This window comes from Leucopleurus acutus (genome assembly GCF_964270905.1).
Source record: "Leucopleurus acutus genome assembly, chromosome: 1".
NCBI lineage: Eukaryota > Metazoa > Chordata > Mammalia > Artiodactyla > Delphinidae > Leucopleurus > Leucopleurus acutus.
Window position 1 is genome coordinate 43,659,478 of NC_139142.1, and position 19,065 is coordinate 43,678,542.

At 38.8% G+C, this 19,065-nt stretch overlaps 1 protein-coding gene across 1 annotated transcript; it reads left to right on the forward strand.

The window, feature by feature from the left end:
• Positions 1 to 4,857: 4,857 nt before the first annotated feature.
• LOC309969357 (charged multivesicular body protein 4b-like) lies at positions 4,858 to 6,158 on the forward strand (the record flags this gene model as incomplete). The annotated part of the gene is given in 2 exon segments (XM_082851134.1): positions 4,858 to 5,038; positions 5,041 to 6,158. Coding segments are annotated over 2 exon segments (672 nt in total). The 3' UTR covers positions 5,532 to 6,158.
• Positions 6,159 to 19,065: the final 12,907 nt, after the last annotated feature.

Genomic DNA, 19,065 nt, shown 5'->3' on the forward strand with positions numbered 1-19,065 from the left:
TTCTTTACAGTGTAGGTGTGCAAACGGTTAATGCACCCACCACATTAGTAGACACTCAAGTGTCATGATCTGAGGGTCATTTTTGCCTCTCACCCTCTCCTGCCTGCCTCAACCCAGCTGTCCCTCCTACCTGACTTAAAAATCTCACTCCATTAACATCAATCCTCCAGGTTAGACCACTACAGCCAGGTCACGCTCTCTAGAAGATCACTGCTGCTATGCACATATGTTACCTGGCAGGAGAAGAAGGGCCCCGGATTAGGAGGTAGGGGAAGGACAGCCATCTTCTGTAGGACTCTTTCATTAGCACATTAGCATGAATGAGCTTATCAGATTAGCTAATTGTCACCTGGACACTTTGGACGGTGCAGAGATACTCGTGAGGCACATTTCCACAAAAAGCCGGGGGAAAAGCACAGCAATGACAAGTCCCAGAAGAAGCCTGGAGCATCCTGGAAAGACAGGGCACAATGAGGAAAGACAAATGAGGTGCTACAGAGGACAGGAGAGTTAGGAGAGAAAGCTCTGCATGAGAAGGTGCTAAAGATGAATTTCACCATTTTCAAGTTTTGCCTGGGAGCCTTCCTGTTCTCTGCTTGAGGAATGGCAGATGTACAGAGCACCTCAGGGGCAAGCAGATAACTTGACTTCTGTTTCTTGAAATAGTAATGTGGGCACCAACTACTCTGGTAAGATGTAAAACTAGATTAGCTTGCAATCCCTCCCCCTACAAACACCTTAAAATGCTACATAAAATACACAAATATTTAAAATATGTAGATAAGTGGCTAAGAAAGAAAGGGAGAGTGCAGGTCTTTGTAACACAAAGACTTGGCTTTTAACACCCAAACAGGAACTAAAGACAAGACTTCGGGCTAGCATGAAGTAAGGAGTTGAAATTTAGACCCTGGCATAAAACCAGGACTGTGATCTTCAGTGAAAGGAAGGACCAGGGGAAAAAATCTACCCAATGACACTGAGAGATAATAAGGAAATTTATCTGAATCTTCCTCAGCTCTAGGTGGGAAAATAACCTCCTTTGGAATTCATACCACAAGGCCAGGGAACCCCAAAATGTAGAAACCAACTTAAAAAGTGGTTTCAGCTAGTGGTAGCCAGCCTTTGAAATAGCCCTCTACGATCCAGTGACACCTCTTAGCCCCTGGGCAGAAGCACCTGCTCTCAGGAGACGTACCTCAAGCCAACCATACCTCACTGAGATGAACTCAAAGTTCGTCATAAACAATACTATATTCTCAAGTCAAGCAGACACGAGAGAGAAACAGAAAACAAAAACCCACAGCATTTGACCCCCATGAAATTCAGATAATAGAACTGGCAGTGATATAAGTATATTTTAAATCATATGAGAAAGAACTGAAATCACAAAAAGAGGGTACTATGAAAAATAAAGTATAGGTAAAGTTGAGAAAAAAAAACACTAGAAATAAAATTTTCACCTACTTGTTAAAAAAATTCAATGAATTTGTTAAATAGTAGACTAGACCCAGAAGAAGTGAGAATCAGTGAGCTAGAAGAATAAATCTGAGGGAAATCTCAGAATGAACCACAAATAGATGAATGTTAGGCCTTCTCATGATCTTCTCAACATTTCTTTACTTCTCATATTTCCCACATTTTTATTGTTAGGAGTTCCAGAAGGACAGACAAGAGAGAATGAGGGAGATACAGTATTTGAACAGAGAAGGGCTGAGAATTTTCAAAATTAGTAAAAGACATGAATCCTCAAATTCAAGAACCACAATGAGTCTCAAGTAGGATTAGTAAAAATAAATCCATACCTGAGCATATCGTAATGAAAATGCAGAACACCAGAGAGAGAGAGAAACAGAGAGAGAGAGAGAGAGACAGAGAGATCCTAAAAGGCTTTACATAGAAAAGAAGGATTACCTTAAAAAAAAAAAAAAGATAGCTAACCTTAGAATACTCAGTAGCAACAATGGAGACAAGAAGAAAATGGAATAATGTCTCTGTAGTACTAAGATAAAATAACTATCAACCTAGAATTCTATATACAACTAAACAATAATTTGGGAATAGAAGCAAGAAGATAAAGGCTATAAGTATTTACCACTCATAGACTCTCACTGAAAGGACTTTTCAGGGAAACTACAGGAGAAGAAAAGGAAAATCAGTCCAGAAGGAAATATAATGCAAGAAACAAAGGCGAACAAATTAATTGCTAACTATGGAGGGCAAAACAAACATTGATAAACATGCATACACATGTGCACACACACACGCAATAAAAGCAACAATAATAATGAAAAGAATAGGTGATCATAATGAAAGTGTTCTAAGATCCATGTATTGTTCAAGATGTCATAGTGACATCAATTAACTTCAGACTTTGTTAAATCGAGCATGCTTGTTAAAATTTTTAAGGTAATTGTTATCACTAGCTTTCAAGATGGCCCCCAATAAACGGCACCTCCTTGTATTCATGTCTCCCTTCCCAACTGGTCTAATTGGTGACTAATAAAATATGGTGAAAGACATGGCATGTGACACACAATGCTAGCTCATAAAAGGCATTAGCTTGTGCCTTACTCTCTCTTGGATCACCTACTCAGAGGAAAACCAGTCACCGTGTTGTGAGGACACTCAAGCAGCCCTAGGAAGTGGTCTGTGTGGCAAGGAACTGAGACCTTCCTCCAACAGTCAACACCAACTTACCAGATACGCAGGTGAGTCATTTTTGCAAGCAGATCCTGCAGCTCCAGTCAAGCAATCAAATGATTGCAGCCCCAGCTAAATTTTCACTGTGTCCTCATGAGACCCCAAGCCAGAACCACCCAGTTAAGCCACGCCCAAATTCCTGACCCACCAAAACTGTGTGAGGTAATAAATGTTCATTACTGTTTTAATCTGCCTAGTTTTAGGATAATTTGTTACATAGCAATACATAAATAATACCATAATTATGAAAAGAATAAAATTAGGTCATATAATTTCCAAACCATTAAAGAGAGGAAAGATTTTTTTTTTTTAAAACACTCAATTCCAATAGAAAACTGGAAGTGAAAGAGGGTGTGTAACGAGGACTAGTGAAAGCAAGTACAAAATAATATGGTATCATGAAAAATGTAAATAGGCCAAACTTGTCACTTAAAGGAATAATCCTAGATGAGATTTTAAAAAAGAATGCAGCTACATGTTATTTTTCAAATGGAACAGAAAGCCATAAGCATTAGAAGTTAAAGATTAGGAAAGATATATCAGACAAATAATAACTAAAAGAAGGCTGACATATGTATATTAATATTACATAAAATAGACCTTTAAGCAAAAGGAATAAAGGAAGTTAAGAATAGAAGCTAGGGACTTCCCTGGTGGCACCGTGGTTAAGAATCTGCCTGCCAATGCACAGGACACGGGTTCGAGCCCTGGTCCGGGAAAATCCCACATGCTGTGGAGCAACTAAGCCCGTGCACCACAACTACTGAGCCTGCGCACAGCAACAAAGACCTAACGCAGCCAAAAATAAATAAATTAATTAATTTTTAAAAAAACTTAAAAAGAATAGATGATAAAAGTAAAAAATTACCGAGATAACAATTATAAGTTGTACCCAGTAATATACCCTCCAAATAAAGCAAAAATTTACAGAATAGCAAGAAGAATTTGATCAATTCATAATCACAGAAGATTTAAACACTCATCTTTCCATAATTATCAAGCAAACTAAAAATTTAGAAAGATCATTTATGATTTGAATGGCATCATTAATAATGATTTAATAAACATGTAGAGAATTATGCCCCAACAATTAAAGAACACACTTTCTTTACAAGCCCACATGGAACATTTACGTAAATTGACCATGTATTAGGCCATAAAAAAAAATCAAAAAATCAATATCTCACTGACCATGTTTTCTGACCACAATCAAATAAAATTTAAAAATAATAACAGAAAAACTCCCTGGGATCTTTAAATTTAAAAGCACACTTTGTGGTAACCCATGAGTTAAAGAAGAAATCACAATGGAATTAGAATGTGTTTAGAAGTGAATCACAATTAAAAAACAAAAAACTCACATAATGCAACTAAATCATCCTTAATAAATATAAGAGTAGAAATTAAGAAATTTGCAATGATAAAAAAGTAGATGATCAAGAAAAATAAAAGCTATCTTTTGAAAAGACTGTACAAGGCAAATGTCTCTAAGTAAAACTAAGAAGTCATGAAAAAACACAACCTAATAAGAAAAAGAATATAAGTACAGATAAATAAGAGATTTTATAAATCATGAGAGAATACTGTGAATAGTTTCATGCCAACAAATTTGGAAACATAAATAAAATGGAATTTTTATTCTGAAAACAAAACCCTATCAAAGCTAATATAAGAAGAAATAGAAAGCTAAAGACCATAACACTAAAAAAAAAAAAAAAATTGGTGCTTAACTGGTGGCGCAGTGGTTGAGAGTCTGCCTGCCGATGCAGGGGACACGTCGTGCCCCGGTCCAGGAAGATCCCACATGCCGCAGAACGGCTGGGCCCGTGAGCCATGGCCGCTGAGCCTGCGCGTCCGGAGCCTGTGCTCCGCAACGGGAGAGGCCACAACAGTGAGAGGCCCGCGTACCAAAAAAAAAAATTGGATCAGTTGTGAAAAATCTATCCACAAAACAAGAAAACAGAAATACCAGGCTCAGACACTTCTACAAAATCCTATCAAGCCTTCAAAACATAAACTCTATCTTATAAAAACTGATCTAGGGCGGAGATGGCGGAGAGGCCTGCGGCTGCAGGGAGCGCGGAGAGGGCGCCAAAGCCGAGCCGAGCCGAGCCGAGCCGGAGCAGGCGACGCAGGCCGGCGCGGCGAGCAGCAACCATGTCGGTGTTCGCGAAGCTGTTCGGGGCTGGAGCGGGTAAGGCCGGCAAGGGCGGCCCGACCCCCCAGAGGGCCATCCAGAGGCTTCGGGACACGGAGGAGATGCTAAGTAAGAAGCAGGAATTCCTGGAGAAGAAGATCGAGCAGGAGCTGACAGCCGCCAAGAAGCACGGCACCAGAAACAGCGTGCTGCCCGCCAGGCACTGAAGCGCAAGAAGAGGTATGAAAAGCAGCTGGCACAGATCGACGGCACACTGTCAACCATCGAATTCCAGCGAGAGGTCCTGGAGAATGCTAACACCAACACCGAGGTGCTCAAGAACATGGACTATGCCTCCAAAGCCATGAAGGCTGCCCACGACAACATGGACATCGATAAAGTTGATGAGTTAATGCAGGACTTTGCTGACCAGCAGGAACTTGCAGAAGAGATTTCAACAGCTATTTCAAAACCTGTAGGGTTTGGAGAAGAGTTTGACGAGGATGAGCTCATGGCAGAATTAGAAGAACTAGAACAGGAGGAACTAGACAAGAATTTGCTGGAAATCAGTGGACCGGAAACAGTCCCTCTACCAAATGTTCCCTCTATATCCCTACCATCAAAACCCACCAAGAAGAAGGAAGAGGAAGACGATGACATGAAGGAACTGGAGACCTGGGCTGGATCCATTTAACTGGTCCAGCGCAGGCTGCGCCCAGACAGAGTCTGGTGGCCTGCGAGGCGGGCAGGCGCGTGCGTGTGTGGGGCAGGCAGGCAGTGGTGCAGGCAGGTTCCATCGCTCTCGAATCTCCCTCCAAAGCAATACGGCTGCGTCACTGCTCACTCTGCATAGCATGGTCTGCACCCAGAGGTACGGGTTGCGGGGAGGGGGGTAGGGGGCTGGGAAGTGCCTGCTGTTTATAATGTTGAATTTCTGTAAAATAAACTGTATTTGCAAATCCAAAAAAAAAAAAAAGAACTGATCTCAAAAAAAAGGAAGAGGAGAAACTCCCCGACTTGTTTTGTGAAGCTGGTACTTCCTTCACTTTTGACACCAAAAGCAGGCAAATGTAATATGATAAAAAGAAAAGCATAGATTAAAGGATTAAAAAAAAATCATACAACAGTCCCAATAGATGTACAAAAAATATTTGATAAAATTCAACCCCCATCAGTTAATTGCAAAACAAAGTAAACAAAACCAAAAACTCTTAACAAACCAGAAAGATCAGCAAACTTAACCTCATGTACCTACAGCAAACATATTCAATGATGAAACATTGTAAGCATTCCTTTTAAAATCAGGAATACCGCAAACATGTTCACCATCACTATTTCTATTCAACATTGTAAAGATGGCTCTAGCTAGCATGGTAAGACAAGGAGAAGAAAATGAAAGGTATAAGAATTGGAAAGAAAAAAATGAAGCTGTCATTATTGAAAGACAATAAGATTGGTTCAAAAAAACTAAGACAAATATAAAAGTTCAACAAGGTTGCTAAATATAGATCAATATACCCAAATTAATTGCATTTCTATACAATAACAACAAACTATTGTAAATGTCATTAAAGTTTTCCATTTATGGGGCTTCCCTGGTGGCGCAGTGGTTGAGAATCCTCCTGCCAATGCAGGGGACATGGGTTCAAGCTCTGATCCGGGAAGATCCCACATGCCACGGAGCAACTAAGCCCGTGTGCCACATCTACTGAGCCTGTGCTCTAGAGCCCACGAGCCACAACTACTGAGCCTGCGTGCCACAATTACTGAAGCCCGCACGCCTAGACCCCGTGCTCCACAACAAGAGAAGCCACCACAATGAGAAACCTGCGCACCACAACAAAGAGTAGCCCCTGCTCACCAACTAGAGAAAGCCCACGTGCAGCAAAAAAGACCCAAGGCAGCCAAAAATAAATAAATTTATTTTTTTTTTAAGTTTTTCATTTACAACAGCCTCATGAAGTATAAGGAACTTAGGGAAAATATGCAATAAAAACAAAAAAACCTCATGCAAAAAATATGAAACTTTATTGGATAGAATAATAGAACTAAAACCAAGAGAGGTATATCAAGTTAACAGATGAAAAGACTCAATATAGTAAAGATAGCTATTTAGTAAAGACTCAATATAGTAAAGATCTCTCCAAATTAATCTAAAAATTATATGCAGTGTCAATCAAAATCTCAACATGATTTTTCAGACTGTGACCACCCCTATCATATGGGAGAGTAGAGAACTGAGGAGGAGAAAGCAGGAATGAAAAGAGGAGGCTTACCCTCAACAGAGTGGCAATAGAGCAGCAATAGGCAAATAGATCATAGGACAGAATAGAGTCCAGAAACAGATTCTCATTTATATGGGTGCTTGATATATAACAGAGATGACATTACAAATCCATAGGGAAAGAATGTATCATTCAACCAATGGCACTAAGACAACTGGAAATTCATATGAAAAAAAGATAAAATTTAATCCATATCCCTTATTGCATACCATAAACAAACATTAATTCTAGAACAACTAAAAACCTAAATGTAAAAAAACAAAACTATAAAACTTTTAGAAGAAAATGTAGGAGAATACCTTTATGGTAAAGAAGAGTATCTTGAACAAAACATGAAAAGCACAAACTTTGAGAGAAAATATGAATAGATTTTAGTACTCTAAATTTAAATATTTGATATGATGTTCATAAACAGAATAAAATACAAGACAGATTAGAAGAAAATATTTGCAAATGATATAACAGTGGATTATGTGTCCAAGCCATATTAAAAGAAAACTCCTAAAAACAAGTGAAAAAAAATTTTAAAGCAAAAATTATGAATAAGTAATTGACAAAACAAGAAACTTGTACGGCAAATAAACGTATGAAAAATTTGCTGAACTCCATTAACAATTAGTGACATATAAGTTAAATCAATGACTATTTCAAACTCATCAGACTGGCAAACATTACTCTCTGATAATACCAAGTGTTATTACTCTCTGATAATATCAAGTGTTATTAAAGACATGGGGCAATTATTACACATTTCTGGTGGAAGTATACATTGGCATCATCACTCTGAAAAGCAATTTCAAAACCTAGGAAACTGAAGGTTTCTATATTTTCCAACCAGTAAATTATACTTCTAGGTGTACTCTCTAAAAAAATTCTTGAACATGTGTACATAGAGACACCAATTGCTACACTGTTTGTATTAGAGAAAAATGTGCAAACATTCTAAATGTCTCTTTGTATGGGAATGGATACATTCATTCAATGGAATCCTGTACAGCAGTTAAAATGAATGCATTAGATCTGCATGCATAAACGTGAATAAATCTCAGAAACATAATAAGTGAAAACAGCAAATTCCAAAGGATGTGTTTTTAAAAAACACAAAACAATAGTTTATGTATCTATACATGTATTATAAAGGTAGTTTATGTATCCATACATGTATTGTAAAAGCATCCATGAGAATGGCACAAGAATTTCAGGGTAATGGTTACCCCTGAGAAAGGAGGAAAGTGAAGAAGCGATGGAGATGGGTCCTTAACATATTTCCTTTAAAAAATAGAAAATTATTTGGCTTCCCTGGTGGCGCAGTGGTTGAGAGTTCGCCTGCCGATGCAGGGGATATGGGTTCCTCCCCCGGTCCGGGAGGATCCCACATGCCACGGAGCGGCTGGGCCCATGAGCCGTGCCTGCTGGGCCTGCGCATCCGGAGCCTGTGCTCCGCGACGGGAGAGGCCACAACAGTGAGAGGGCCACGTACGGCAAAAAATTAAAAAAAAAGGGATAAAAAATAAAATAAAAAATAGAAAATTATTTAAAAAATAAAACTGTAAATCAAATAATAATAATAAGAGTAAAATATATTTAATGTTGGTGGGGATAGACAGAAATCTGATAGATTGTTTTCTGATCTTTTGGTGGTATATAAAATATGTCATTATTCACAAATTTAAAGAGGAATTCAGAGATGTGAGATTGTGGTTTCTTTTCATCATTCATCTTACCTGTTTTCTTAACCTCTCTACAATGGTTATGCATTGCTTTTATAATAAGAAAAGAATATGGAAAAATGTACAGATAACCCCTGACAATCTCTTAGGCCACCTTAATCCTACATACAGACTTTCTGAATCAATCATTTAAAATCAGTTTCTAAAGTCTGGTAAACTGGTTGCCAAGCGAGCATTCACCATAAAACTAGGTTTTAGCACAATGGACTGGGTCATTTCAGTCATCTTAGTCACCAGTGCAACACCTGCACCATTGATCCAAACATGGTTATCAGGGTCATTCATTACTGACGGCTAACTGATCAGATCTGTTACACATAAATATGTGAGAATTTTCTGATTGCATCCATGGTTCATTGTCCCTTATTTATGTGTGTATAGTAATGTGTGTACATGTATCCCTTTTTATATATGCATGTAATTTTTTAATCCCATGAAATGCCTTGCAGAGATGAGCAGTTGAGGTGATTCTGGACCTTGGGAAATTCTGCTTGTTAAACGAAGCAGAGATTCTTTTACTTCTGAGTCATTGTTTTGCCTCCAAATAGGAAGATGTCAACAGTTGCCCAGTGACCTCTGTGAAATGTTTGTGGTCTTGTGTCAGTTCCTAACAACGAGTTGTCCACATAATAGAAGTACTTTATTTATTCTATATTCTCCTTTGATGTCCGTCAAGTTTTTATGTTCCCTTTTCTTTTTATCTGCTTTACCACTGTTGATATTGTCCCATTATTGTCTTCCTAGATTGAAAGGACCATGTTCACGTAACTTGGCATGGCAACCACTGCAATTCTGATGAGTGTGTGGGTGTGTCATAAACTGTGCTGCTATTGATGGCACCAAAACTGTGCTGACAATTGTGCCTTAAAGTCATCATCTGATCTATCTATTCATATCATGAGATGAAGACTCTGGTGTCTATTGCCCAGGCAGAGTGCTAGAATTAGCAAATAAAAATACAAGATGGCATAAATAATTTTTTTCAGTATAAGCACATCCCAATCGTCGTATGGGACATATTTATACTGAAAAAAATGATTTGTTGTTTATCTGAAATTAAAATTTAACTAGGAATCCAGAATTGTATTTCGCAGCCCTATCCAGACATCCTTCGTTAAGGTCACCAAAACATTTGGGAGTAACCACCCGCAACGGGAGAGTTGAGAACTTTCTTAAGAGAAACTCTATCAATATTCATTTGGATGGGAAACCAAGAAAATAACGGCGCTTTTAAATCTGCCTCATGGTTGTGCAGGTGTTGATCTCAGCGCCCTAACTTCACGACTGAATTATTGTGAGCTCTCTCTGGACAAAAGAAAGAAGGTTGAATGTCAAATGGCTATTTTCTGAGTCACCAAAACTCTCCATCCTCCCCGCAGTGGCCACTGGCGTCTTCTATGAGCACTCGCTAAATGGCAGAACTAGAACAGATCCAAGGGAATGTAAAGTAATGGCAGAAAATACATCTGGGAGTTATTTTCCAAAATAATTTTCAACCCCTCCCCATCTGCTGTCTCCTCTTCTACTACCACCCATCTTTGCCTCCAAAGCATTCAGGGTTAGGGTGGTCTCTGAGAAAGTTGCACTCTGAGGGGTCGACAAATACGCCAGAACACTAGGACAGGAGAAACTCCAAAATTCACCTAGTTTCCTGGTTGAGATCAATCCACGGAAAAGAAAAAAGGAACCTAATGCTACTTACTGATTTAGTATTGGAGTGTGGGGAGGAATGTGAATGTCACCTATCGGGGGATTTGTAATAAGGCAACTTGGGGGAAATCCCTTTTATAACAGAGCATCGTAACTACTGACATGAAGAATGTTCCCACTTAGTTACTTGCTGCTTGAATCACTGGCAGGAATATCCCAAGAACTGGCTTCTACGAGGCCTTCTGTGCCTTTCCAGATTGCCTCCTATCCCAGGTTTACACCTTCAAACACCCTCCTAAAATAAACCGGTCGCTCTCTGTACTGTATCCTTACATCCTAGCCCTGTGCCTGACACACAGAAAGTACTCAAAACTATTTATTAATGAATAAAGAAAGAAAACTTCAGTCACCCATCTGAAAAATATTTTAAATTAATTTTTCATTTTAAGAACTGATCATTTTAGGATAGAGCCCAACAGATGGGGAATATAGCATTGCCATTGTTACAATTTTTTACACTTTTTCTTAGTATTAACTGCATGACAGAGTTTTATTTTTAAATTAAATAAACCAAAAAGCAATAGAAGAGAGTGTGAAGTAAATTATGTATGTTTTGCCTTTTAAGTTTTTCCTTATACTATGTGGTCTGAAAGACTCAAATCCATAAAGCAAAATGGGAAATCCAATGTTTTTCAAATAAAATTTATTTTTGCTAAGCGTGTTTTAACAAATGAGTGATTAGATATTTGAGCTTAGGGTTACTACAGGAATAAATCATAAAGTTTACCTGACATCCTGGGCTCCTAAGGTTTACTTTATAACATGGAATCTCTGTTCTATGGTAACACTTTAAAATAGATCTAAGGTGATTATTCTGGAAGTAGCACATTGATAAGCATATTTACTCAAACAAACCAGTTGTTTTAGTTTTTTCATTAGGAAACATTCTTGAATAGAGAATTTTGACAAGCTATAGTATGTCTGGGTTAGCTGTATGTCTGTCCTTAAATATACACCTTCAGGAAGGAAAGAAGCTATGACTGTAAGCCTGGATTGGCACTGAATATTCTTCTGTCCAACAGTGTTGCAAATTAAATGTGAATCATCCAACAATTACTCCTTGTCTAAAATTAATTTGATACTTTATTTCCAGGAAATAAAGAATATAGACTGAGAGTCATACATATCATTAAAAAAAAAAAATAGACTCCTGGCTTTGTGCTATGCAGCTGTGCATTAGGTGAGCTTCCTTTGAGGGTCATGCATATATCTGTGACTATCCTTAGCGAATACCCACAACTTAGTGTCAACACATCCAGCTGAAAACTGAAACCCACAAGTCATGCAATGTGCATGATGTCCGGCCATTGCAAAGCATCTGATAATTGACTAAAAGTTTTCACTTTTCATTGAAATAGTTGTTATGCAAACATCACCATGGATCACAACAGAAAGAAATGAACATCACACGTGTTTTGCCTTGACCAGAGTCACAGACAAATTAAAATCCCAGCCTGCTGAGTCGATGCCATAGTAAACTTCAGCAGAAAAACTTCGGTAACATACCACTGCCTCCTCCTGTCCATTTTCTGGCAAAACATAAAGGTTGAAGGTACCAACAACAATTAGAATTTAAACCTCTTCTCTGCTTAGTAACAAAGGCTCTCCAGCCCTGTCTAGCCAGAAACAACCTGCCTGATTATTCCTATTTTCATGTACTCTCCTCTCAAATTAACCTTGGTTGCATTCCAACTTCTGAATAATTTTATTGATCCTGAGTTCAGATGCCTAGACAATATAGAACTTGGTGTACAAGAGGTGTTAATGAATTCACATTTTGAAATCTAGCATAAAAATTCTGTTCTGATAGAAGATAAGTATTAAAACATAAAAAGACTTCATTAAAGGAGATTTAGAAAATAAGATTAAAAAGAAATATAATTTAGTACACTACATATTATGAGTATTTTATTGCAAACAGCAAGTAATCAGTAATCACACCATCCTACCTGAGAAAGAAAAAGAGCTTGTTCATTCTATTTGGAGAACTAAGGTGATAAGATGCGACAGATTTGCTTAAGGTGATATGCTTCAGCCAGAGTGGGAACCTGTCTTTTGTCTTTGCTGCTTCAATAAACAAAATGATAAAAAAAAAAAAAACCCAAAACACTCTGTTTTGAACATTTTTAGAGGGTAAATAACTTTATAATGGTGTACCAGTAGCCCCTGAGAGTTCTGACATTTTGCTTATAGCATGAATAGCATATAGGGTAGACTACCTAGCTCCTGTAGACTAGGTACTTTAGGATAAGAATTGGGTTCTGGAGAGTAATGATGCAGGTTTTTCCTAGAAAATTTTTATCTATAGGTCTCGCTCTTCAATGGCTTTAATTCTTTCTACTGCTCTTAGAATAAAGTCCGGACCCCCTACCATGGCCTTCAAGGCCAAGAAAACTCTCTAGCCTCACCTCACATCATTTCCCCAGCCCTCAACTGCTAGGTCACTATGCTGAAGACACATGGAACAGAAAAAGTACAGGGCTCTGTGTTTCCTTTTCCACTTGCTGAAATGCTCTTTCCCTAGCTCTGTGCATGACTCCACCTCTTTATCATCCATCAAGTGTCGGTTTACACACCTCCTCCTCAGAAGGGCTTTCCCTGGCCACTCAATCTGAAGTAGCTCTCCTAAGATCTCCCCAGCCTCCTGCAGTTCTCTCATCACATCATCCTCTTTATCTTCTTTGTAGCACTTATCACAATCAATAATTATCACCCAACTATAAGCTCTGAGCTATCACCACTGTATCTCTGGTGGCTAGTATAGCGCCTGGCACGTAGATGGTACTTGATATTTGTCAAATTAATTATCGAATACATGAGTGAATAATTAAGCTAATAATATACATTACCCTCCTCTTTTCTTTTTTTATTCTTATGTATAGTGTCTAGCACCATGCAACACACTAGCTGGGAGTAATATAATACAACACTATTTTTGAGAAATTTTAATAATAAAGAAGAATACTAAGAGACAGATGTTTATAAACATTCCTAGACATGTGCTAAAATAAGTCTGTCTTTAAGAAATATCACTGGTGTAACTGTTGGACAGATTCCCTAGAATTTTTTTCCTTCCTTCTTCTCTTTCTCTCTTTTTTTCTCTCTCCCTTCCCCCTACTCTCTCTCTCTCTCTCCCTTCTTCTCTCTCTCTCTTACCCTCCCTCCCTTCCTCTCTCTCCCCACCCCCCTCTCTCCCCCTGTTTGTAAGTTATATATGACATTGGTGATTAACATCTCAGCCGCCTAGTTCTTCAGCTTAAAGCCTTTCCCTCAACTCTTCCTCAACTTCGTGAGTTGATGTGCGACATGAATCAGGAAAGAGTTGTGCTACAGTTACACAGTCCCCTGAAAGTCAGTCTTTCAGGGACCACAATGACAAAGAAACCTAGAGTACAAAGTATCACTTTTATATTTGGAAGAAGCATGTTAGAGAAAAAAAGACATTCGAGTCAAGAGATGGGGATTCTAGTTGTTTTGCCACTATGGAAATGATGGAAAGACAATTCACTACTCTGTGCCCCAATTTCCTCATTTATAAAATTGAAATAATGTCTCTTATCTTGTCTTATTTCACAGGTAGGAAAGGATCCACCAAGGTGACTATGTGAAAGCACTCTGCAAAATATTATGTAAAAATGAAAGGTATTATGATAAAGAGAAGCACTATTTTCTAGTTTGCTAGAAAAAGGATCAACAGCAATCATATCTGGGGTGAAATGGGTATAGTGACAATATTTTCAAAACCCAAATCAGGACGTATCTTTTGGCTTATGATCTGACACACGGTCTGACCACATGACAGAATATTTGAAATCAAAATGTCCTGAAAAACCCAGGACATGTGGTTGCCATGGCAATGAGGAGCCATAGGGAGGCTGTGGGCAATGAAAAAACAGGGTAGAATTGGCAAGCATGGAAAACTATTTTGCCAGTGATGTACAGGACAGTTTGGAATCAATCGATGTGGAAGACTGAAAAGACAAGAAGAAAGAAATTTTACCAATCTGAGTGTGAGGTGTAAATTGCAATCCTGAGTCATCCTCATTCTGGGAAAAATTTCCCTACTTACTTGGGGAAATCCAAGGTAGTCTCTGGTTCACATGAATGTAGAGCAGGAAGAGGTGTTTTAGATAAGACTTTTGTTGGAGCGGACCAAACCCCCATGGTGATCCCATGCCTACTCTCAATATCCCAAGGGCACCTCTCAACTGGGAATTAGCACATGGTAGCCCAGTTCTCCAGACCAAGGGAGACTCTAGAAGTACAGCCGTGCAGACCCAAATCTGCCTCCATCTGGATGGGAAGTTCTGGGAACTCTTCAGCTCTCAGAATTCTGCTCTTCATCGACTGCATTCTGCTTCCACCTTTCTCCATGCAAAATCAAAGCAATCCTTTCCTCTGTGCAACTGCTCAGTAAATACACTTTGTGATTTACACAGCCCCTGTGTCACATGAATTCTACTGATGATTTTCAGGACAGATTTTTTTTTTTTATGGACAGTAAAAGGAAGGTACAGAAAAATCTCAAGAAGAGGTAATGACTGGACTCAGAAGGGGAGGGCTCGTCAGAAGTTCAATCTCTTTTTGCGTTTTTCAGATTCTTATTAAAATGAATAAATCTCAGATTTCTAAGGGGCAAGCATTGTTTCATGGGGCAGATTTTCCCCCATTCAGCTCTTATTCCTTCCCAGCCCTTGAAGACTCCAAGACCTCCGAATCCAGTGCCTATCACATGCTATTGAGTTGGCATGTTTGCAAATTGCATGCAGTGAGATCCTTCCATACCAACAGCCCTGTCTCAGATTCTCCAGCATCACAGCCAAACTAGTATTGCCTGCACATTTTCTTCATCTTTTCATTGAGTTCAGTGTGGCAGCAGCACATTCCTTAGCACAGGCTCCAGTCGGCATGGTAACTAGTTAGAGACTGCAAGCTTCTGAGAGTGCTTTGGGGGTGGGGGGCGGGGGGGGGGAGGAAGGAGGGAATGGTGTTGGAGGAAGTAGTGAAAAGGAGGTGGAGAAGAATTGATTGGGTTGGGATGGGGGAGGGGGCATGGGCAGGAGAATTACTTAAACTCGCTTTTTAAAAGAGTTATCTGGTCCACCCATGGTGTTGGTGTTAAATTGCCTGGGCAGAAAAAAAGTCCTAATTGGGGTGGGGAGGCAGTGACAAAGCAAAGCTTGTTCAAGCCTCGCAATCTGCACTGTTGATAGTGCAGGTACCTCAGGGCAGTTGGGAGTGATTGCTGTGTTGACTTTGTCTAATTGTAGGGGAGGAGTTATGTGAGCTGTGACGGGCAGTGTTACACCCAGTGGGGTGGTGGACAAAAAGTGGCATAACTACGCAGGGCTAAATAAACCGACTGACAAAGGTCTTGGCCTATTATTAAAAATCTGGCAAAATGTTCATCTCTTGACAAAAATGTAGAGAGACTAGTAATGCATAACTTTATCCCATGTTGGATTTTAAAATGGCTAATGCCAAGTTGTCTGTCAAAATTAATAGGGCATTGCTTCTTCTTATAGAACAAAAAAAGAAATTCTCATACATTTTATTCATTTATTCATTGCTAAAAAATCATGTATCTGCCAAAAATTTCATTTAGGAAAAAGGTTTGGAGGTGGTTAACCTTGATTTTAAGGGGCTGTGAATTTAAAAGCTACTTTTTTCATGTTTGTTATAATAAAAACCATACCTTCATTGAATTGTAACACATTTTGTTCTTTGAGAATAAATTAAAACTCTGCAACCAAGCTTATATTAAGAGAGACATTAAAACTCCAATTATTGATTATATCATTACATACGTTTGGGTTTGTGACTTTTTTTAAAACTTCCTTTATATCAAGAAAAATGTTAAATGGTTAATTGACTGTTGAGTAGATACTCTGCATCTTCATAGGAATTAATCAATATATTGACTTTTTAACTCTTCTACTCAGCTATTTCATGTGTTAATTGAACTGTTTCTCCTTCTTTCTTTGCTTTCCACAAAGCTTTATGCATCCTTTTCTATACAAACTACTTTCTCTTCTAAGTTTTATTCACACAGGGCACCTTTCTGTTCTAGAATCTGAGTGCATTTTGTGAGTATTCAGGCCTCAAAAAGGAAGAGTAAATAATACTCTACCTTGTCATATGCATACTGTACCTGGGGGTAGCTATGTTTTTTCTTAGTTTTCACATTCTAAAGCTTTGTAACTAAATGGAAATGAAAAAAGACTCCCCAACATGTAAAACAACCTTCTATAATATATTTTAATTCCTAGTTTGCTTTATTGAACAATAAACTTTTTTGTTTATAAGTTTAAAATTTTTGTTATCTTAAAACAAAAATTCCCAAATGGCATTTCTCTCAAAAATCTGACGTTTTTGCTAATTCTGATTTTTTTTTTTTTAGGCCTTCAAATAAACTAGAAAGTCAGTGTGGCTGGTGGGGACACTTTGCTCTTAAGCCCTAATAATAGTTAATTTGGTTTGGTGGTTTTTCTCTTCTTTTACTTCTTAAGGCAGCTCTCTACAGAAGAGTCTATAAGCTCTGTTTGAAAACTAAGGCACTTGAAGCATAAACACTGGTACGCTTCCAGGTAAAAGGGAAACGTACAAATGTTCCTTAAACTGCTGAAGGAACAAACATGTAAATAAGAGATGGGCTGATTCCCTACTGTTCATGTTTGCTCACTGCGAACATTTGGTTCACTTGGCTTGGCTCATTATTTCAGCTGGGAAAGTCACTATATGAATTAATAGCAGATTTCCCAGCTGAAAATAAATGTTTACCAGGTTAGGGGGCTGGGGTTTTTTGGCAAAGACCTGGCTTTTTGTCTGACTGGCTCCTTTTTTGGCGTGCACATCCCTGAGGTGTGTAATTAAAGCAAGGGAATTTGCACATAGTGCTTTAGGGCTTTAATGAATAGAAAACACAGGATATTTCAGCAATTTGGTGCCTAATGTCAGAGTGTGCATTTCCTGTGTGAGGTATCACAATAACAGGGCTCTGTGACAATAAAAGCGCCTGCAATGCCATGCAAAGAAAAATGGGAGTGACAGCGTTTGTTCCTAAATTCCAATACAAAATACATATAAAAGAGCAATTTACATTTAAAACAGAAGGACTTTGAACTTGAACATACCCTCAGAATTAATGGCTATTAAATCAGCCCCACTTTGCTGAATAATGAAATTCCCTTTAGGACAAAGATCTTGGCTGTTGATATCAGGTTACATTACAAAATTGAATACACAGTATCAAATGGTTTTAATCATAACCATTCTCGCCTTGCTGTTGACATTTTTGAGCAGCTCAAAATCTGAAAAAATATTTTTAAACCTCAGGAACCTTGAGGGGAAGAGTAGAAAAATTAACATTGATTGAGCACCTGTTTTATGCCAGATACTTTTACATGAAATCAAATTTAATATTTTATAAAAATACCAGGCAAAAAAAAAGCATTAGAATTCTTTTATTTTTGTCTGAAGATTTAAAAGGTTCAAATAAATTAGGTAATTTGCCCAAGATTCCATTGCTAGTAATCTGTAGCATCAGGATATGAGGAGGACATTGCCCAGCACAGAGGAATCAGTCAATACATACTGCTTTCATTATTGTCAGAATCCAAAACCCAAGCTCTTTCAATATATTTTGCTATTATTATTTTTATATCTCTTACATAAAATGTATTCTAAAGAGAGATGAAATCCTTGTTCCCTCCTTATCCCCAGTCCCTGATCATTCTTGTGAATAAGGTTTACACCCAATTTGCAAAAAAATAAAACGAAACAAAATCCCAAACCTCTTGTTCCATCCTCTGCATAACAGCGCAGAAGTAGCAAGTTTGTGCTTCCTGGGTCATGGGCGGGGGCGGGTATCTCAATCTGAGGGCAAATGGTACTTTTTTTTTTTTTTTTTCCGGTACGCGGGGCTCTCACTGCTGTGGCCTCTCCCGTTGCGGAGCACAGGCTCCAGACGCACAGGCTCAGCGGCCATGGCTCACGAGCCCAGCCGCTCCGCGGCATGTGGGATCTTCCCAGACCGGGGCACGAACCCATGTCTCCTGCATCGGCAGGCGGACTCTCAACCACTGTGCCACCAGAGAAGCCCCCAAATGGTACTTTTAATACAGGACAAGTGCATCCATGACAAGGAACAAGTCCCCAACAGAAGCATGGAAGTAGGCGATACTTCCATCACAGCCAGAGGCCAGAATATGGTTTCCACATCCCTGCAGAATAGGAGAACCCAGATTTCACCTCGCTGGGCTTCAGTTCCAACGTCTATAAAAATGAAAGGATTGCTCTGGATGATCTAAAAGACCCATTTCTGATTTAAAAGTGCAAACTACCAAGAGAGACCAGAGGGCAGGGGACAGGAAACTGATATAATCCATACACAGGAGAATTCCCAAAGGATAAGCCTCAGGTAACGACTTATCTTGTGGTCACTACACAAAGACATCTGTCAGCATTTTTATAGCCATATTTCCTAATGAAATGATTATCCGTT